General features: G+C 48.9%; 7 protein-coding genes across 7 annotated transcripts; 4 read left to right on the forward strand and 3 right to left on the reverse strand.

The window, feature by feature from the left end:
• Positions 1-1369: 1369 nt before the first annotated feature.
• GGS22DRAFT_135999 (uncharacterized protein) lies at positions 1370-7231 on the forward strand. The gene is made up of 2 exons (XM_047958587.1): positions 1370-5163; positions 5214-7231. Exons 1-2 carry the CDS (start codon positions 1603-1605, stop codon positions 6978-6980), a joined length of 5328 nt encoding a protein of 1775 aa, XP_047819752.1. The 5' UTR covers positions 1370-1602; the 3' UTR covers positions 6981-7231.
• Positions 7232-8465: 1234 nt separating this feature from the next.
• On the reverse strand, positions 8466-10103 carry GGS22DRAFT_162295 (uncharacterized protein). Its single transcript, XM_047961206.1, has one exon. The coding sequence runs from the start codon at positions 9819-9821 to the stop codon at positions 8757-8759; it is 1065 nt and encodes a 354-aa protein (XP_047819753.1). The 5' UTR covers positions 9822-10103; the 3' UTR covers positions 8466-8756.
• Positions 10104-10348: 245 nt separating this feature from the next.
• Positions 10349-10870, forward strand: GGS22DRAFT_136010 (uncharacterized protein). The gene is made up of 2 exons (XM_047958590.1): positions 10349-10558; positions 10614-10870. Exons 1-2 carry the CDS (start codon positions 10425-10427, stop codon positions 10777-10779), a joined length of 300 nt encoding a protein of 99 aa, XP_047819755.1. The 5' UTR covers positions 10349-10424; the 3' UTR covers positions 10780-10870.
• Positions 10349-13656, reverse strand: GGS22DRAFT_162297 (ankyrin). The gene is made up of 4 exons (XM_047961207.1): positions 12157-13656; positions 11674-12106; positions 10604-11614; positions 10349-10548 (listed from the first exon to the last, which is right to left on the reverse strand). Exons 1-3 carry the CDS (start codon positions 13509-13511, stop codon positions 10961-10963), a joined length of 2442 nt encoding a protein of 813 aa, XP_047819754.1. The 5' UTR covers positions 13512-13656; the 3' UTR covers positions 10349-10548; positions 10604-10960.
• A 265-nt stretch (positions 13657-13921) lies between these two features.
• On the forward strand, positions 13922-14892 carry GGS22DRAFT_162300 (uncharacterized protein). The gene is made up of 2 exons (XM_047961208.1): positions 13922-14799; positions 14870-14892. The coding sequence occupies exons 1-2, from the start codon at positions 14234-14236 to the stop codon at positions 14874-14876; spliced, it is 573 nt and encodes a 190-aa protein (XP_047819756.1). The 5' UTR covers positions 13922-14233; the 3' UTR covers positions 14877-14892.
• Positions 14893-15126: 234 nt separating this feature from the next.
• GGS22DRAFT_188212 (uncharacterized protein) lies at positions 15127-18073 on the reverse strand (the record flags this gene model as incomplete). Its single annotated transcript, XM_047964700.1, has 6 exons — positions 15127-16402; positions 16458-17021; positions 17083-17098; positions 17163-17345; positions 17424-17542; positions 17637-18073. The coding sequence occupies 6 exons, from the start codon at positions 18071-18073 to the stop codon at positions 15127-15129; spliced, it is 2595 nt and encodes an 864-aa protein (XP_047819757.1).
• Positions 18074-18257: 184 nt separating this feature from the next.
• Positions 18258-20117, forward strand: GGS22DRAFT_136072 (FAD/NAD(P)-binding domain-containing protein). Its single transcript, XM_047958591.1, has 2 exons — positions 18258-19780; positions 19846-20117. The coding sequence occupies exon 1, from the start codon at positions 18614-18616 to the stop codon at positions 19757-19759; it is 1146 nt and encodes a 381-aa protein (XP_047819758.1). The 5' UTR covers positions 18258-18613; the 3' UTR covers positions 19760-19780; positions 19846-20117.
• The last annotated feature ends 281 nt before the right edge of the window (positions 20118-20398 follow it).

The following is a 20398-nucleotide window of genomic DNA, read 5'->3' on the forward strand; positions in this document are numbered from 1 at the left end:
GACAAGATCAATCGATTTTAGGAAAAGAATAGGTCAGTCTAGATAATTGAGAGCGTAGCGTAATATGTATGGATTCGGCTGTCAAGTGAATTGAATTTTAATAAAAAATAGATGAAAACTTGGAAGTATAAGTGATATCATATTAATAAATGTAATTATGAAAAGGCGACGAATTGAACAACTCTTGCATATCCAAGGCACATAGCCTTATTAAGAACCTTCCATTTCAAGGTTCGTTTAAGAGAAGGAAGCAACATTGCGAGCTCTCAAGGCAATCCCGACCTCCTTGTCATTGCAGCCGGTCCGTCCCTGTCAGCTACGCATAGTAAAGTTCTATCATGGACCCGTTCTGTAATATGATTGGCTAAGAAGTTTAAGCAACGCCAACGCATCAAACTCCCACACACCCCAGCAAGTTTCCAATGTTCCTAAGGCAGGAAGTCCCCTCGCAGCTCCAGTCTCTTACCTTACCAGCTTTTTTTTCCCCAAGACAATATTAACAAAGCCTCATAAGCCTATTATCGTTTATTCATCTTCCCCTCACCCCCCACGACTCTACCGCCATATCGAGGAGGGAGTCTCGAGGCTTTGCGCTTGGCCTCAGGACAGTCCTGTGGCTCCAGAATTCCCCGTACACTGTTAGTATGCGGGTGTATTTCGTATTGGACGAGAGAAGTTTCACACGCATCGTCCTGCAAGCAAGAGAGTGGGATCTTACATCTAGCCCACTCACCCTCGCCCACCCGAGTGGGCAAGAGACATCAGGAGGGAGAGAAAAAAGCAGGAAAATAAATGGTACACGGTGAAGTTCGCATAATCGACTTGAGTGTGCTTGCGCCGCAATACCTTGTGGATTTCCTTATATCTTGTAAGTGTGTATGGATTCCTAAATGTCCTTATGAGTCGGTAAATATTAAATGATGGTTCGATTTGGCTCTCAACATGTTTTACTGCTTTTTTCCCCTCTAAATTTTTTTAATTTCTGTGGACGTGCTGTATTCGTATAAGTGCGGGCGGGCCTGGGTTGTGTTGCCGCCCCGGCGCAAATGAGGGGGCTGGGATATGAAGAAAAGTAGAGCTGAAGCTCTGCGCAGCTTTCCCTCATAATTCTCCTCGTTCTACCAACAACAACCATCAACCAAAAAAATAATTTCCTCAATTATTCCTATTTTCATTTTCATTATTTCGGTGTTCCGGTATTGATTCAACATACTTGTGTTTATTCCCTGCAACACCATTAGTTAATTGTCCTCATTATCGTCTCGTACCTCACATGACATCGTCGTGTAGACTCACCGTTGTTGTTTTGGTTGTTCTGGACACCGATTCCTTCTAACACCGTACCCAGTTTTCGCATTTCCTTCGCATCTTCACGTGCGTGGTTAATCGACAGCTGCGCAAACATACCCGGCCTCATTTGTCCGGGATATCTGTTCATCTCCAAATTTCTCTTGACACCTAAGACCGATATCGTTCACCGCTGCACCACTCGCTGGGGTACATACAACGAAGCAGCCAGAGGATTGGCCAGGGAGGAAGCGGCCAATTAAGTGGAGGCGAGGCCGCATAACTTGACAACTGGACATATACTCGGGCACCAAAATGGGAGTCGATTCCAGAACAGCTCCTCCGTTACCCGCCCCGACCGAGACCGAGTCCCAGATCACTACCACCGATCTTACCGAGCTTGCTGCTTCCGATGTTTCCAAGGCTGCCGACGACGACAGATCCCATTATTCCCTACCGGACGACGGAACTCCCGTCACCATTAAGACCCGCGGCCATAGGCCTAATCGCTCTCAGACCTCTCTCCTAATCGAGTATTTCGAGGGTGGGAAGAGCGGTGTTTCTGGCACTTCCGGTTCTAGTGAGCGAAAGCCTAGCGTTCGCGTCCGCCTAACCCCATCCAAGACTCGTGGTAGGAACGACCACATTCAGATCACCGAGACCAAGAGCAGCAGAAAGCGTTCTTCGTCCAGAAGGGCAGTCGCGAGCCCAAACGTCACTCGAAGTGAATTAGACATTATGACAGACCCGGAAGACGCAAGGAGCATGCATTCCTATGCGTCCGCCACGGAGGAGTCCAATGTCTCCCGTAACCCCATCGAGGTAGAGATTGACTCGAGAAGTCATCATCGCCGCCGAAAAGTATCAAGCCCGCTGATTCCTGCTACCGATAGCAAGGCCTCGACTTATCAACCACCTAACATGTCCGACATCTCGGCCATTCCCACCGACAGTTTCCTAGATGGTTCCGGTGGAAACTCATTCGCGCTGAATGAAAAGCGTGCCAAGAGCCCCGCTCCGGCTCCTACAACTGAAAGGACACATCGTAAGGTTCGAAGCTCTAGTCATGATCGGAGCGTCATGCAAAAAGCGGTCGAGAAGGCGAGCAAGCCAGAGCGAAGACACAAGTCGAAAAGTAGAACGGGTAGCTCTGGTGATAAAGAAAACGACAAGCGCAGATCTAAAGGAACCCACAAAGAATCTGTGGTTTCAGCCGCTGAGTCGAGCATTCTTTCCTCTCAATTATCTCCCAGCCACCACTCTTATAATTCACATTCTTCTTCAAAAGTATCCATAAATAATCCGAAGCTACTTGAGACCGTCGAGGACGCTATCCGACGACTTATCCTCCCCGAGCTGGATGCCATTAAGAGAGAGCGAAGTCAGCGAGAATCTCGGAAAAGCAAAGATCGCGATTCCCTCTCGAGTCTCACATCAGCGTCCCGCGAAGAGATTTCTGGAACGATTAAAAGGAAATCTGCCGACACGACTCAATCGACCAAGTCGAAGGACAAACGAGATAGGGAGGCTAGAAATGACCTGTCGCCCCAGAGCAGCATTGAACATGTTTCAGTTGTTATCGATGCCCCACAAGATGAAGATCTGACGCCTCGTCGAGATCGCGATCGCGAAACGCTTACAGATTCTGCTTTGGACTCCGCAGTCAGTGGCTCTGCATTGCGATCACGATCTAGGGGCGATGAAAAGAGACAGCGTAGGAGAAGACGCGCGGAGACCCCAAAGCGTGATAATGGCGAAAGATATGGCGATGATTATGATGGCGCCGAGCACGAGGTGGTGCCGCCTATGCCTCTTCAGAGTGAAATTAACCCATCCGAGTTGACACGAACTTCTATATTATCAGCCGAGACCGATCGACCTCACTCTGCGAGTGAGGAGATGGTGCCGGTCCAAAAGGTCCCACGAGGCGTCCCTTCGATGGAATCTCTCCAGAGAACTCCTTCTCCTTCACGATCACCAAGTCATAACCTTCAAGGCTTAGGCGCTCAACATGCTAACATATCACATGGTGACCTAAAAGCACTTCCTCGTAAAGGAAACACCGAATATAGAGATGAGTATAGGACTGACGAGTTCGGAAACCGGTACATAAACCAGGACCGAGATGAGTACGACGATGAGTACGATGAGGCTGGTAATCTCTCTGAGCCAGGCATGTACGATGATGATGCAGCCATGCAATCTTTCTATGGATCCCAAGACGTGCCAGCCCCATTACGTTATGTTCCCTATCAACAAGAAAGACGTGGACTGAGTCCCATCCAGAGCGTGTCGGGGATTACGGAGGGAGAAAGCGATCTCCACGGTTACCGAGATACGAGAACGATGCAAACGGAAAGCGAACTCTCATCTCCAGACAAATCACTCCTCAACCGAGACCTTCGATCTCCAAGTTCCATCCCCAGCAACCTGCGAAGCCGTGAGTTTTTGGACGAGGCTAGCAGTGTGAGGAGCTCCGGTATCGATTACAGAAATACCCAATACACTGATGATAGTGAGGTTGATCATGTGACTTCGGGACAAGCAGTACATGTCGTCGGAGGGAACCCCGAGATGGTACACCAGAATTTTGCACCAGAATCTGCTGTGGCGTCGCTGGTCGAGGGGTCACAGCTTGATCCTTCCGTTCTGAGTGGCTCTACTGGGGTCAGGCAGGATTACCGTGATTCACAATTTTCGTACGGTGACGACTCAAGAGGAGTAAGTCCTACGAAGCGCTCGGTAGAGAGTCGTCATGAAGCAACCGAACGGCAACAAAACCAATCGCCTACACTGTCAAGAGATCGTGACCAATCAACGGCTTCTAGAGAATTCTCGGAATATGAACTCGATGAATTCGGCAGAAAGGTACCTCGATCAAACTACCGCAACTCCCCCACAGTCTCTGAGAGCGCTATTACAAGCGTTGCTCTACAGCGGGCAGCGCAAGCCGCCCTCAAGCGAAAGGCCGTTGGCTCTGGCCCAAGTCCAAATACCGAAGCAGATGAGGGTGAGTTTATTGGCGAAGGTGTTTCGCGAAATCGTTCCTTCAAAGAGCGAGCCACCAAGGATGGTTACCGACCGGACGCTACTCCGCGACATAGCGTCGATCGTCTTTCAGATTACGATCATCCAACATTGGGGGCTAGTGGCCTCCCAGATTTGGACGACCCGATGCCAGAGATAGGATATGGCTATGACGAACGAACTCCTTCAGTTGTACAAGGACCTCTCGGTGGATCGCAACACGGAGACAGAGATCACTGGCCAGCAGAACCAACACCAACCTACGATAGGTCATATTCTTATGATCGTGCTGTGACACCTAAGGCGAACAGACAAGACAACAGCCACGGCCTCGGTATATCCGATGCGGAAGCCCTAGCCACCCCTGCAACCGCAGGAGCTATGGCCACATCACATAGCCGACAACCCAGTCAAGAGCAGGACGACGAGTGGCAGAGAACTTCCGGAGACCGCAAGCGAGACACCCTGGTCACAAACCCTTACGAGGGAGCCAGTCCGATAGCCAATCTTCCTGGTGTAGATGGAAACATGTTAGGTGAAACTGGCTTCAGAGCGGATACCTACAGAGGCGGTTTCCATACTGGTAGCCCCGGAATAACTGGAGGCGATGAAGGTTATATCTCTGCCGCACCCAACGAGGCCCGCGATCGATCTGATATCAAGGGGAAGGAGGTTCCCATGATGAGCCAGCCTAATGTGAGGGAATCTGAAGACCCGTTCTATGCCCCGAAGGATCCAAGACATCTTGCCGGGCTTTCTCAAGCAATGGGAACACCACTGTATGATCCCTCTACCGGAACTGGAATTGACAGGATTCAATCGAAGGACATCATTGCCCTGATGGAGCACGTGAGTATATCCTCAATCATGTAGCGGTTTCTTTACTAACGTCTCTGCAGCTTATGGTCCGAGATGCGCAACGAAGTGCTAGAGATACCGAGATCCTCGTGACCCTTGTCCGTTCCGCAGCTGATATGCGTAATTCGTTCGAAGATATCAAGAGGATGCTAGCGGATAGCGAAGACCAGATCATAACCGAGGTGAAGGATAATACGGAAAAGACAGTCAAGCGTCATCTTGGCGGGCCTCGACCATTCCCCGGTAGCAGCGCTCGATCCATCCAGGGCGGCTCCCAGGCCGGCACCGAAGACGCCAACGTGAAGAAGCGAAACTTCCTTCGACGGGCACTCCAAGGCCTTAGCTCCAAGGGCGCCAACGATCTTACTAGAATTGAAGACCTGCTAAATCAGCTACTCGATGATGTCAATGATCTCAAGCATCAGTCCGGCGGGCCGACAGGCCTCATGAGCACACGAGCTCAATCGATTGAGAACATACAACCCGAGGTCCAGTACGAACAAGACCGGGGTTATGAGCCCGAAGGTCATGCTGGAACCTCAACAGCTAGCCATGCTAGCCAGTCGGGACACCTGTCGATACCCCAATCTCGTGGAACGTCTAACAGGTTAGCCAACGAGCGCAAGTTCTCCGATCATCGTATTAGCACCGTGCCGGAAGATGACGACGAATATAACGACCATTCCGCGCCGCCACTAAGTCAATATGAGATGCACGGAGGAATGATGTCTCCCAGCGATGAGCGACCAAGAGGTGGATCGGTACCTCTAGGCACGCCGCCGCAAAATTCGCCGCAAACACAGCATTATTCAGCTAGCAATGAGAACACTCCTCGAACAGAAGAGAGCAAGAAACACAAATCAAGGGGGTCGTCTAGTTTCTTCCCTAAGATCTCACGGTGGTCTGAAACAACGACATCAAGTTTAGGAAAGGTTTTCCGAAGCAGCGGTGCCTCCAAGAAACACGACCCGCCTGAGGACTTCCTACAACATGCTCCTCCTTCTCGGTCGGCCTCGGACATCGGGAACTACGAGCAGTTCCAGCATCAGGACGTGTACGAATCTGATAAGTTACACTCTGGCTTCTCAGAACAAGATCTGCGCCCCGCAACCGTGGACTCCAACTTGCCCAGCATGACTGCCCCGCAGCAACAAATCCAGCAAACCCCTATGCACCAGCCCACTGCACCCATCCCATACTCCACCCCGGAAGATCCTAAATACAGGGCTCATCGCAACTCGCTCAACTTGCAGCACCCGCAACCGCGACAAGGACGTGTGGAGCGTTTTGGAACAGCGTTGGAGTCTTCGGCGCAAGACTACGACACGCCTATGTCTCCGAGATCAGCCGACTGGGCTGGCTCCGCAACTTCATTGACCAGATTCCCCGCCCAGAACACTAACCGTTATAGCGACAACAGCGCTATGAACTCGGGCCACGGAGGAGATGATTATCACTGGCAAGGAATGACATCTCCTAGCCCGCAAGGACCACCACGACCTCCCAAGGAGCCGCTCGACGGTCCTTCACCTGCATTCACGCAGACACCCCCTCAACATGACCGGGTGAACAAGCTACAGAAGAAGCATGGCAGCCCATTGCCACAACAAAGCGTCGAGAGTGGCTACGGTACAGCCACCGCTACCCACGCCGGAAGTTACCATTCTGGTAGCCCGAAACCAGAGAACAGAAATCTGAGCGCCGCCCTCGGGGTTCCAACCCGACGACCTAGCGGCCCAAGAGCGATGACCCCTAGTCGAGGCAGCGAAGATGGAGAGGAGAGACGTCGAAAGCGAGGTAAGTCATAGTCACTTTCTTGGACATCACAGTCAACATTGCTAACTTCATACACAGACACGTTCGGCACAGTAGCTAGCCCTTCGAGCGTTATTAGCCAAGAGTCCGAGACGTTTTAGGAAAACGCTCGCCATCTTGACGTTCTAGCGCCTCAATCTCCATTTCACGTTGATTTCAAAAGTTAGAGGGACGAATGAACGACTTCACGGTTGACATTAAGCGGCTGCTGGGTAGCCGTGTTTTAAATATAATAATTGCCTTTGCAGGCGTTTGGACCTAGGTAGTACATGACGGCTTCTTCCCATGGAAGGGCACGAGAGGACAAAAGGGATGGACATTTGCGTTGTTTTCGGAGAGCTTGATATGACGAAGCACGGCACGGCATCGCATGGGTTGGTTGCGGTTAGCTTGGCGATAAGATGATTTAATCGATTGACTAAGCTAGGCTGATGAGTTGCGAGAGATACCAGAAGATTTGATTGATATCCTGAATCGAACCCTTTTCATAATGAGTTACGAATGGGTTGCTAGGATAGGTGGAGTGGAGGGGTGTTGAATAATAGCAATGAAGATCAGTTGTTGATGGTCATTATGAGTTTTGTTATGGGTGCTTTGTGATTTGATGTCTTGTTTTACGTAAAATTTGAGTCGTATTCGTAGGTAGCCTTGGGTCTCTTAGTAAGATCGATTGATACCTACAGTACGAAACGTAGGTATTAGGTGACCGGTTACTGTATCCTCCCAAGAGCTAGACGCCAAATTTGACAGCCAAGATTTAAACTACTTGTCATCTATCAACCGGTTTGACCTCGACGGACAAACCTGTGGCACTCATTTAAGTCCGAGGCAGACGGGTATCCTCAATCCCGATCTCCTGCTCCGGCGGATTTAGTGAAAACGGGACTAAAACTACGGGATTCGTCGCTCTCAACACCGGCGTACATCACGGAATTAGCTTTTGCCATGTTTCAGTTGTATAGGTCAATTCCGTAATGAAAGTTCCTAGGAAAGTAATTGAACAAGCTGATTTATCACTCGAAAGGTACCCAAATCTTGGAATCTACCTCCCAGGTACTCCATAGCCCTCGTATAACCGTTTCCTACACATGCGTGAGGCACTTCTTAACAATCACTAGGTACCTACTAGGTAGGTACCTACCTAGGTATTGGCTACCCGGATTTAGGATATCACTTATTGAACCGGATATAACGAAAACAGTGAACGGGTCCGACAGCGTTCCTCCGTTTCGGTGATAATAACTCTGATACCAAAGAACGGAGGAAGTCAACCGGACCAAGCGGCTATGGAGTTAGGTAAGAGCTACACTCCCGCAACTTCCCCGGATTTACGTAAATCGGGACCCGTTCGGAGGTAGCGCTTACTGCATTAGGTGTTCCTTCTCTCCGCATTTTCGGGAACTATGTGGGTAGGCGGGGCATGGAAATAGGGCGATCGTGTGGGGTTACCGTTCAAGCGCATTCATCTCAACCTCCGTCCAGATCCTAGCTTAAGTCCATGAATTATGGCATTCACGGCTTACACTATAGAAACTCGCCGAAAAGCCGGACTTAGGTGTTTGTTTGGTGCTATAGCGAGCGGTTTTATTGCAGGTAAGAGCGTGTGTTCGTATACGGCTGTTAATGAACATGCCCGTTACACCATAAGTCTTTTTTCAGTAGAGCTACGAATTCTAACTATCTACCTCAGTATATACCTAATTCTCCTGATCCTTCCTTTTTCCTGTTCCTCTAGCATCCATTCCAGCCAGTCCCTTGTTTTCCCCCACCTAGGCGGCATGCCACGACTTAACTAATTCATGAGCAGGAGGACATTCGGCCCACGAATACCACGTGTTTCTAAACACAAGCTTAACCTCCTCCGGAGATCCAGGTGAATACGCCGTAGGAATGGCCGCAGCATGAAGCTCCGGCGACCGTAACGCGGGCCAGTAATGCTTATTACGTCCCTCCACGCGATCGAACACCTCCTTCGCCTGGCTCTCCAACGCAGCCACTAAATCCGTCCATTCAGTCCTCTCGACAATATCTCGTCGCTTGTACAGGACATCGCAAGTAGCGTTTTCCCGCACCCACTCCATCTTCTTCTCATAACTAGTGTTCCGCTTCGCAGGCTTGTTGAACTCCTTTTCGAGCCCGCGTATGTCCAACAGAAGCCGGACCTTGACATTCACCAGAGACACAATGATACTTAGATCGAAAAGCGCCTTCGCGATCCCGCCGAGGGGCTCGAACACGTCCTCGTCGTGTAGATTGAGAAACGGGCTCTCCGGGTTACCCCATTCGTAACCGCTCTGCGCGCCGATGGTCCCGTACCACTTGATGAAATCGTAGGCCTCCTGGTCGCGGCCGAGCCGTAGGTACAGCGCTGGCACGTGGCTTCGGATCCCCTGGTTATCCCCCGGGTTCAGCTGCAGCATGTCCAAGCTGTGTTCTAGTGCTTCCTCGACCGCAGCTCCGGTCTTGATGTTTAGCAGTGTGGAGATCAGGTCGAAGCGCGCTTGCATGTATGGTCGTGTGGGCGTGAATCTCCAGAAGGAACCCCGTGCCGTTTCGAATGGGTTCGCTTCTAGGAACATGTCGCCGGGGCGGGCGCGTAGGGCGGCTTCTTCTTGGGCGAGCTGGGCCCGCGCGTTCTTGATTAGGTTGCAGGAGGACTTGTGCTGTGGCCGATGGGCCCGCTGGTGGGCGCCGCCGCAGTAGTAGACGGCTCGGCAGGCGCCGCATTTTAGTAGGTTGTTCCGGACGTGGCAGTTCGGCCCCGAACAGTTGCCCCAGTGGAGAGCGAGGTTCCAGCGGTTGTAGAGGCCGTTGGGTGCTGGTGGGAGATCCATGATAGGTTTTTTACCTAGATACCGGAAGATTTGGTTCTTGTTGGTTGGTATATGGTAAGTCGGGAGTTAATAAGTTGTTAGCTTGATAGGTAACTAGACGATGTGAAGCTGCTCTTCAAGGAATTTTAGGCCACATACGTATGGAGCTTCTCTCTGGCGGTGTGGAAATTGTCAGTGCTTTTTCTGTCACTTTCCGAGACAGGGATCACCGTATGATGCAATGTATTCAGAAAAGAGTATTGGATTTTTTTAAATCAAGTATTGAAGTTTGAAATCTTTTTTGACTTAATAGATCTAGTTGAAGATGATTACAACAGTTCGTTACAAGAAAGTAGTGTTACCTCAGAGAATGCATCGTCACTGGGTAACCATGGTCCATATTCATCTAGGAGATATACAGATGTAACTAATAGGTATAGAAATCCCTGGTCATATGATAATACCCTTGTACGCGGCTACGTTGTTCCCCTCCTTTACCATGAGACGTATGAGGCACAGCGTGATAATTATTAACAACAATTCCGCGGATGCTACTATTCCAACTTCTCGTCATGAATACCTACCTAGTAGGTAGCTATATATAGTTTATAAAAGTTTTTTGATATGGACAATATAGGAGCCACAACTAAAATACGAGGGTTCGCCGAGTATTTCGTAGCTAGCCTCAAGCTAGATACTATGAATTGGACCGAGGAGTTACGGCTTATTGTGTGTTCCTGTGTACTTGCTGCTATGATGTAAGTGTTTCATCACTGATAATTACCGAGGCTCATCCACTGAACCTTTTACCAGTGTGAAATCTATCTCGACCATCAGTCAGAGGCTGCATGATTATCCCGCATGTAACTTCGCATGCAATAAATCCGCCTCATATTTCTATGAGCCACCTAAGAGTCTAAGGAGATGCATACATCGGACACCGGACAAATTGGAGGGGATTGTCATTGAGGGTGTGTAGATTCCCGTGGAGGCGTTTTCGCTTAAGTACACCGGTCGATAATATCTTCACATATGAGGTTGAGGCGTCTTGATGCAGATTAATGGCTGTCATTTCTTGTGCGACGGGTTCTCGGGTAACCCATTCGGCAGTGGTTCCTTGTGCATGCGAGTTCTTTATTAGGTATCTAAAAAAGGTTTAGCTAAGGGATAAGTGCGTTAACAATAACGTCCCAAGCGTGCTCTCGACACTTGGAAGGGTCCTTAGATTTCCTAAGAGAGAATTGTAAGTCCTTCCAAAGAAGTTGGGGATGGATTAAGAGATAGCCCGAATCTGGTCCTGGAAAGCTGACGCTCTTCAATAGTCGGATCATACCAGAGTTTTCACGCAGTTCGTCCAGTACTTCTTCTCCGATAAGTTCCTGGGCTTTTCTGCGATGTCCCTTGCATATACTCTGCTCCACGAAGGCCAGAATTAATGCTGCCATAGACGCTGCTACAGGTGCTGCGAATGAGGTCCCGCTGTCTAGTCTGAAAGAGTTTCCTTTTATCATAGGCCAGTGTGTAAGGACATTATCTCCTACTACCATGAAATTATCGGTGTTCAAGTTCGGAAGGGGTGTGAAACCTGATTTCGTGCCGTTCTCATCGCAAGAGTGAATCCCTATCGCGCAAGCTTCTTCTCTAGCTGGCCATGTTGACTTTTGGTAGCTTCCACCATTCGACATAGCTGCGAATACCACAATCCTCTCCTTCTGAGCCCGTTTAAGAGCTTCCCTAACGATTCCGGGCGAATACTCATATCCGAAAGACATATTGATGATATCTGCGTGATTTTCAATAGCCCAGTCTATTGCCTAAGATTATCAAGATGTCAACGTCTATATCCAATCAATGAAGTATCACATAAACGTACCTTGGCAACTGCGGTAGGCTGTGGACACCTTTCTGCACTCGAAACATCCGCACTTTTACCTTCAGTAATTCCGCGGTTTCTATTCCCCACACACACACGGGCAATGTCAATATCTGCTCTTGGAGCTAATCTTAGAATAATGCCAGCAACCTGGGTTCCGTGACCGTCAAGATCTTGTACATCAGTCTCAGAACCACCGCAGAAGTTAATCTTATTCTTTATCCGGTCAATTTGCCGTGGTTCTCCAGTGGCTGGTACTTGCTTTCCATGCTCAAACCGCAGCGCTCGTGGTTGAAGCCAATCTTCATGATCGAGGTCTATCCCAGTGTCCAATACGGCAACTTTGATTCTCTTGTCCTTCTCTTTGAAGTCAAAGTAATTTCTCCAAGTGGATGTTAGCTCATTGAATGTCTTTGGCTGAACGAGACCTGAACTGGAACTGGAGTTAGCCCGTGTACATCCATCAGTCTATGGAATGCTTACTCTGGAATGGAAGTTGAGAAAAGTCCGCCGTCAAACCCACCATCAACTTCTGGGTCAGTATTCGGATTAAGCTCAATATCCCCTACAACTTCTTCCGATTGATTGGGCTCGCTCTTCTTGAATTTGGGCGGTCTCACGATTCTTACTTGTCGTATAGCTTGGGCTGTGGGCGACATGAACGTTTCGTTCTCTGCTCTGATCATTCGGAACGGACTAGGAGAACGGCGCCTCGCTGGACTACGACTAGGCGGTACTGTCAAGCCCTTCGGACTGGCCAACGTTTCCAAGAAATCTGCTATTTTAGTATGGTTCCATTTCCTAGCTAAGGTGATCGCATTGTCACCCTGATCTGTTTCGGCCTCTATGTAGGCACCGTGCTGTATTAAGGCACGAACAAGTTTCTCATGTCCGATGTCGACGGCCATCAAGAGGGCCGTCCATTTTCGGTTCTTTGAACGACAGTTTACGTCGACGCCTTTATTTAGCAGGTACTCGGCTCCTGTAAAATTACCCCTAACTGTAGCGTTATGAAGTGGTGTCCGGCCTCCCGTGTCTCTACAGTCGATAAATTTCGCGTCTCCGACTTCCGCAGCATATACCAGGCTAAGTTCATCCGTGCTATTTGAAGCACGGGCTAGGAGCGAGCGGACTTCTATCTTACCGGCAACGGTCACGAAGTTACCCAAGTTCGCGCGTAGCCACGATAGATTCTCCAGCTGGAAGCACCACTTGTTGATGATGTCTCTGATCTCACCTCGGAGAGGCTGGTGCAATTTATCTGCATAATCATATGCATCCTCTCCGTTGGAATCTTTCGCATAGGGGTCAGAGCCAAAGGCGCAGAGGATGAGCGTATTGAGACGGCGCCCATACTTCACAGCAATATGGAGAGGTTGGACTCCACTTGTTGCTGTTTGTTTGACCAAGGCTCCCTTCGCGACAAGTAGGTGCAGTACATCACAACTGTCTAATGATGCTGCTATATGTAAGGGTGTGTACCCTGCATTGGAAACAGCCGTTGGTAATATCTGGGAGTTTACATCCGCTTTAGCATATATCAACGTCGCTGCCACATATGAATGGCCACCAATAGCAGCAAAGGTTAGCGGCGTCCAACCTTGCCTCGTGGGGGCGTCAACTGGTTCCCCGTGTGCAAGGAGAATCTTCACAACATCATGATGACCGTCCATTGCCGCATAATGTAAAGGTGTACGAGTCCGTCCAGGGAGAATTGCGTAATTCGGGTTATCTTTGAATATCCGTCGTACAGCATTGATGTCGCCCTTTTTCGCCGCATTGTTAAGTGCAGTGTCCGGTTCAAATGTGGGTATCATCTTCTCCAATACGTTGCTCATAATTAGGTAAATAAAAAAATAATTTCAAAGACGACCAGGAGTTTGTGCAATTCTATGATACTATGGTATCTGAATTTGACGATGGTAAGGGTTACCTATAGGCATTGAGCAACGCCGCTACAGAAGAAAGATGATGCGAGGATGTATACACCTCAAAGCCTTCCCCGAAAACGCGAAGGTGAGATGCCCTGTCTCTCTAAGTATGCCTACCTACCTAGCTAGGGTAGGTTAGTGTAATCAGCCTACTGGCCAGATCAGCTAAATTCTGACTGACTGACTGACTGACTGACAGTACATCCAGCCCTAATAGACAAATAAGAGTAATGATAGCCGAGAAATAGCGCCGATTTGTGGCTGTGGCTGCTATTTTGGCCCCCAAGACCAAGACCACCCACCAATCAGAACCCCTATACTACGCAGAACCTGCAGGCTCGCGGGATACAATAACATGGCTGAGCTGAATATCCCCCTCTTGGAATATGATAAGCAAGGTGGAATCAAGTTCTAGCTCTGAGAGGGAAGCTATTTGCAAAGAGAAAGATTAACAAACCCTTTCGGATGAAAAGGGGTATGTGAAATTTGAGTCTGGAAGGAATTTCCACGGATTAAATACCATTATCGATTCACTTCTATAGCCTTCATAATTAAGCTATAATTACACTACAAAGTTCTCGCAGATTGATCGTCAAAACCGGAAGATTAAATTGAATCCTCTAGAAACAATGGCGAACACTTCCGGCCGCATTGCAGGCCCCATACGATGGCACATCTACCACGAACCCCAACCCCCCAAAACCCGTATGTCGCTGGGAAGCATTCTCACAAAACCAGACGACCTCGAGACATCTCTCAACTACGGAAGCGACTTCAAAGAAATCCCCGAAGAAAAACGGGAAAATTGCACGCCAATGGTCCAGCGCATCATCAAGTCCGAGCTATCAAAAGATCTCAGCGGCAAGCTAAGCGCTCTCCTACCAGCGTTTCCCGGGATCAGCGCCGGCGGAGGCTTGGAAGGTGCCCGGTCTAGTAATGCTCAAGCCACGTTCGTGTCGCAGAATGTGCGCGCGCAGATCATATCCCCGGACACGGCGAAGGAGTACATGGACCAGGCGCTGCTGGCGCCGAAGGTGCTTGAGTATGTTCGGAAGTGCCTGTTCACGAAGCCGCTGTACCTCATCGTCGGCGTTGCGACGTGTAGTAATCTAACTGCGAGCGAGACGCGTGGGGGTGGTGGGAATGTTGCCGCGAGTGCGGAGGTGGGGGCGTTGGGTGCCCAGGTTACCGGGAGCTTTTTGGCGGCGAATCAGGGGTCTGTTGGGAATGAGTTTGTGGTTGATGGGGAGTGCGATTTCGCGTACCGTGTGAGGGAGTTTCAGTATTCGAGGAGGAGGAAGGTGTTTAAGAAGTCCGGGGATGTGACGGATGGGGCGATGTTCAGTAGGGATGAAGAAGATGTAGATGAGGACGAGGGCGAAGAGGTGCCTGAGTTCGAGTATCTTGAGGATGAGGATGAGGATGTTGAGTCAGAGGGGATCACGTTGGAAGTACCATGCGAAACTGAGTTATAGCCATATTTATATACATTGGTAGGTGTGAGGTATGTCACCACGCCACGTCAACTCTTTAGGAAGTGAGTCCGCAATAATCTTGCGACTGTTTCATGTCCCTGATCAGCTGCCCGATAAAATGGTGTGTATCCGTAGTGATCTTTTGCCTTAGTATCTGCACCATGCTTGAGGAGTAAGTGTACTATGGGATAATTTCCCTTGTCAGCTGCTCTATGTAGGGCAGTTTGAAGATAAGTATTCCGGGCGTCTATGTTGGCATTTTTGGACAGAAGAAGTCTAACGACCTTCTCTGCGCCCGCTTCAGCCGCTCGGTACAACGGTGTTGCACTGTAACCGTCAACCAGATCGATATCCGCACCATTCTCGATCAGCAATTTGGCCATTACATCGTCGGCCTGAGCCGAAGCTTTGTGTAGGGGTGACCAGCCAGCAACGTCCCTGAAGTTAACTTCAGCACCAAGTTTAAGAAGCAATGCTGCTGTATCTGCATGCTCATTCTCTGTTGCGCGATGCAATGCGGTCTGCCCGTTAGAGTCCCTGTCATGAACCGACGAGCCTGACTCTATCAAATCCGATGCTACGCTTGTGAGTCCAAAAGAAGAGGCCAGAGCTAAGCCCAAAACCTTTGTTCGTGGTCGGAAGTATGTGCGCTTAGCTAAGTTATCTGTGTAGTCCTTCACCCAGGTGATAAGGTGTACCTTGGCATCGTATTCTAGGAGTTCAACAGCCCGCTGATTGGCTTCATCGTCGCATGCTTCTCTTAGATGATCCCCCCAGTGCTGAGCTGCGTAAGAGAGAAGAGGATAGTCTCGTAGTAAGTCTAGGAAAAACTCTTGATTTTCCAGGTCTTCAATTTGGCAATCGAAGACATCGAAGTGTAGATATGTCAAGCAAGCAGAAGCGATTTCCTTATTTGCGTCATGTAAGAGGCGTTTTCCTCCACGTTGAAAATACTCCTGTGTTGTGTAATGAACGAGGCTGATGGTGTTGCTGTTCTTGTTGATGATAACCAACCCAGCACACACGGATACCAGTAAATCCCGGCTCGGTATGCCATCTTGATCAAGATAGTTGTCGCCCTGCTCGATAGCTAAAGCATGCTGTACCTCGATGACTGTCAGGGGTCTAGCAGCATAAAATATCCAGCCAAGAACTTTGATTGCGAGATCTGCGTGATCTCTAGGATTCTGCAATTCGATGCGAACCATTAGTTCTTCGTATATAGAATCAAGGCCCTCAGGTAATGTCTCCAGAGCATTCTTGATTTTACGGCGTGTAGTTTTGTTTATTAGCGTGTCCAAATAAAGCCGAGCCATTAGGAACCTATAGCAGGTTATGAGCTAGATAGTAGTCAGAAATGATTATATCTTAAACTTACATGCCCTTCACCTTCTGCAATATCAGCGATATAATTGTTTCTCTCAAAGCCGGCTCATCTGCGAGATGTTTTTTCATACTCGAGGTACTCTCAATCCGTTGTTGGAGATAATTCCTGATATCTGTAGAACTGGCTTCAATGGTAATGCGAATGGAATCTTTCAACAACTCTTCGAGATCTGGGATCGGCCTAGATGTTACAAGTATAGACATTCGATGTTGCAATTTCCTTAGTTCGGTTATCCAGGTTGATCGGACGTCGTCAGTATCTGAACACTCGTCTAATGCGTCAACGATAACAAATACTTTCGAGAAGCTATGTACGACACTCTGGAGTAATTCGACTATATCGCCAGCTGAGGGTCGCGTATTTTCTTTCGTGTGGTGAGCGTAGAGATCTTGGAGGTCTTCTGAAAAGGGTCCCCTTGAGACCAGTTGTTGGAGAATGCTCGCCATAATATTGACCGGTGTCTGAATCTCGATATCTTTATAACTGAAGTATATGTAGGCTATTCCAACATCGCAATTCCTGTACTCTTGTCGTAATTGCTCGATGATGTAGGACCTGAGATGTATTAACAGTCGTTCAATGTTGGGCAAACAATCTCTAAATGGTAGGTACTTACGCATTTATCGTCTTCCCTATACCGGCTAGGTATTGACCTCTAAGTTAAGTCATCCCATAGAACAACAAGGGAAATCTTACGTAAACCACTACACCACAGCAACATGCCCATAGAAGACTTCCATTCTTTGAAATGTGGTAGCTCAAGTAGCTGCCGGGCTCCCTCATCTTGACGGACTTTGGTTGATAGACTCTCCCGGTGTCTATTTTGGAAACCGATTGTGAGGGGCGTCAACCAGGCGTATATATCTGTCATAATAGTCGCTGGCGAACTTGTTAGTTTATGAGCAAGTCACTAGGTACCTACCTAGGTAGGTGGGCAAGGGAGGTTTATACTCTTACCTTCCTGCTGTAACTTCATCAGGCGGATGTCTGTCGCAACCTGTTTGACGTCATTCGACATACTAGCTGATAATTGTAGTACAGTATCAATATGTTGCTGAGATATGATAGATGCATCACTGCTAGTTGTAAGTATTAGGCTTGCCATTTATGTGTAATAGTTCACTACCTCGGTAGGAGGTAGGTACTAGGTAGATAAGTAGGTAGACTTACATATTCAGTACATCTAATACTAACCCGAGGTTGTCTTTGAGGTCGTCACAAACTTCGCGCAACTTGACAAGAGTACTCTCCTTAAATGGATAGAAGACCTTTCGCTTCGCATTCTCGAGTTGAGTCTTCACGGTGCCATCGGGATTACGAGCGCGGATTTTATCAAGCTTCTTCGCAAACACATCTAGCCCCTCTTTGCAGCATCTAATGTTCTCATCAACCATAGCGATGATTTGCTTGTTAAAGCGCCCCTGGGATAGAGTAGAATGAACGGCGAGTAGTATTCTACCTATATCCTCTACTGAGGCACACATCTTGTCAATATCATCTCGAGAGTCTCTGAAGGCGTTGTAATAGGTTAAGATGCCCTGGCACATCGTAATCCCCAATGATAAGAGGCCCGCCGCACCCGACACGACGCCAAGTAGTTCAGCCATTCCGTGAATACCTACCCACCTACCTAAAGTATCTATTAGAGCGGATTGTAAGTAGGTAAGAGGTAGGTACCTAGTAGGCAGGCAAAGAAAAGCCCGGAGATCGTAGTGCGGACCTCGACGGGGTATTTAGGAGGGGGCATACCCAGCTACTGGGAGGTAAAAAGCATTTCACCTACAGCAGTGGTGGCTTTAAATCACTGACTTAGAGCACGGGGAGAGATGCCGCCTCCCCGTTACGTGTCGACGCCTCTTGTGCGAGCGTGAATATACAATCCAGTCCTGTGACCCAATGAGAACCTCGCTCTGAAGGGGCGCCATTAGCTGCAAGTAAGACTGCAGGGGTAGATCTCGATTCCGATCTTAATTTCTCTCCACTGTGTCTTCGATCTGGTGCAGGGAAATCCCTGGCTTCTAAACATCGCCGAACATCGCCGAACATCATAATCTTACAGCCTGCCATGAAAACCTTGTTTTCTACACACCACATCTTCTTCCTCTCATCCAGCCTCGAGCAAAACCGGAGAGCTCACCATTGGCACAATGTCGCAGCAGCCGATCCGAATCATTGGGGCGGGAATTGGGGGCCTAACGCTCGGCCGCTGCCTACTGAAACATGGCGTTCCTGCAGTTCTTTATGAAAGAATGCCTTCAACTCCGCGCCACGGATACGGTATCACACTCCACGCTTCCTCCTATAGACCACTACTCGAAGTACTCGGTTTAGATGAGTGGACTTTTAGGCGTCGCATAGCGGTGGATGGATCGGTGGGCGGCAGCGGAAATATTGATCCGGAGCTGCTTGTTTATCCCGGGAAGATAGATCCATCGTCATCTTTCCGAGCACATCGAGAGAAGCTCGAGAAACTACTCCGCCAAGGACTTGATGTTCAATGGGAGAATGCTCTTGAGAAGGTAGAAGAAACTCCGTCAGGGGTAGCGCTTTGCCTACAAAGTACCCAGAAACTAGAGAGCACGTGCGTAATCGGCGTTGATGGTCCACATTCGAATACGCGCAAGTCCCTCTCTCCTAACACGCCCCTCAAAGTTCTTCCTTATGTCGCATTCAACGGCAAGCGTCACGTGAAGCGCGCGCTTTTCGATGAAGTCTATGCACCGGCAATAAGAGGTTCTAACCTTGTCGAGACCAGACTGGGCGACGTGGTCTTGACTGTATTTGTCAACGAAAAACAAGCGGACGCCGTGAATGTGGGATGGACATATTCACGCCCTGCAAGAGGATCCACAGATATGCTTCACAAGCCCAACCGCCCGGTCTCTGGTGCGACGGACATTCCGGAAGAGTTTTTCCAGGAGATAGAGGCTCTCCAAGAGCTAAGGCAACCATTTAAGGAAATTTTCGATGCGGAAAAGTTGAGAATGGAAAGGGTTCTACATTGGCTCATGCGCACCGTACTGGTTAGCCATCAGGAACTCTGCACATTTGTGGGGAAGGGTGTCTTTTTCATGGGCGACTCGGTTCACGCGGAGCCTATCCTAGGAGGGGAGGGAGCTGAAAATGCTATCATAGATGGTATCGAGCTGGCGAAATGCATCTCGACACATGGCCCAGCGGGTATACGTGCCTGGTACGATTCTAGGTATCCCACATGGGAGAGTAGCGTTAAGGAAAGTGAGAGGGCGATTGAAAAGATGCACGGTGGTCAGAAAGTTGATCCGCAGCTATAATCTCTAGTAAGTCTATCACATGTAAGACGCGGGTTCCATAACTCTTGTGAAGACATGATCTATGCATGCTAACATGTTGTTCCTAGGTACCCAATGTCCTTCCCTTAAGGTTATTTTTAGTAATAGTCAGATGGCGTGATATCACCCTGAGTCTAAACAGATCAGATTCAGAAACTATATCTCGAGATATTGGATGGCATAGTCTGTTAACTAATGGAGGTACACACCTAGGTGCTTAGTATGTTGCATTAACCTATATTAATAGAAGAGCTACGGACGTCGATTTGGAGTGTCTGGCAGGCCTCGAACACTGTACTCCAGGTCCATTCCGATTGTCCGGGCCTAGGTGTGGCAGTCAACCGAGGAGAAGCATGCGGACCATGAAGGAATCGGGTATCTGTTTTCTATACTAAACTCATGAGCAAAACTCCCAATTGGTCCTAGCAATGAGGGGAGTTACAGCCAATTTAGTGGAAGTCTTATCCAAAACTAACCCCTGAAGTCCACGAGGTTTTCAGGCTAAACATGATTGCCTCCAGAAACATAGAACCCCGGAAGAGAAAATTATGGAGAAGTATATAAGCAGCAGATGATCGTAGGTATCCAGGAGTGAAGAGGGCAAGATCGTTAATGATATCG

This window comes from Annulohypoxylon maeteangense (assembly GCF_022496945.1).
Source record: "Annulohypoxylon maeteangense strain CBS 123835 unplaced genomic scaffold GGS22scaffold_7, whole genome shotgun sequence".
In the NCBI taxonomy this organism is placed as follows: Eukaryota; Fungi; Ascomycota; class Sordariomycetes; order Xylariales; family Hypoxylaceae; genus Annulohypoxylon; species Annulohypoxylon maeteangense.

Coding starts and splice junctions, on each gene's coding strand:
- GGS22DRAFT_135999 (XM_047958587.1), top strand. CDS start 1,603: ATGGGAGTCGATTCCAGAACAGCTCCTCCGTTACCCGCCCCGACCGAG. Junction 5,164..5,213: donor TCATTGCCCTGATGGAGCAC/GTGAGTATATCC, acceptor ACGTCTCTGCAG/CTTATGGTCCGAGATGCGCA.
- GGS22DRAFT_136010 (XM_047958590.1), top strand. CDS start 10,425: ATGGACAATATAGGAGCCACAACTAAAATACGAGGGTTCGCCGAGTAT. Junction 10,559..10,613: donor TGTGTACTTGCTGCTATGAT/GTAAGTGTTTCA, acceptor ACCTTTTACCAG/TGTGAAATCTATCTCGACCA.
- GGS22DRAFT_136072 (XM_047958591.1), top strand. CDS start 18,614: ATGTCGCAGCAGCCGATCCGAATCATTGGGGCGGGAATTGGGGGCCTA.
- GGS22DRAFT_162295 (XM_047961206.1), bottom strand. CDS start 9,821: ATGGATCTCCCACCAGCACCCAACGGCCTCTACAACCGCTGGAACCTC.
- GGS22DRAFT_162297 (XM_047961207.1), bottom strand. CDS start 13,511: ATGAGCAACGTATTGGAGAAGATGATACCCACATTTGAACCGGACACT. Junction 12,107..12,156: donor TTCTCAACTTCCATTCCAGA/GTAAGCATTCCA, acceptor CTCCAGTTCCAG/TTCAGGTCTCGTTCAGCCAA. Junction 11,615..11,673: donor AGCCTACCGCAGTTGCCAAG/GTACGTTTATGT, acceptor TGATAATCTTAG/GCAATAGACTGGGCTATTGA.
- GGS22DRAFT_162300 (XM_047961208.1), top strand. CDS start 14,234: ATGGCGAACACTTCCGGCCGCATTGCAGGCCCCATACGATGGCACATC.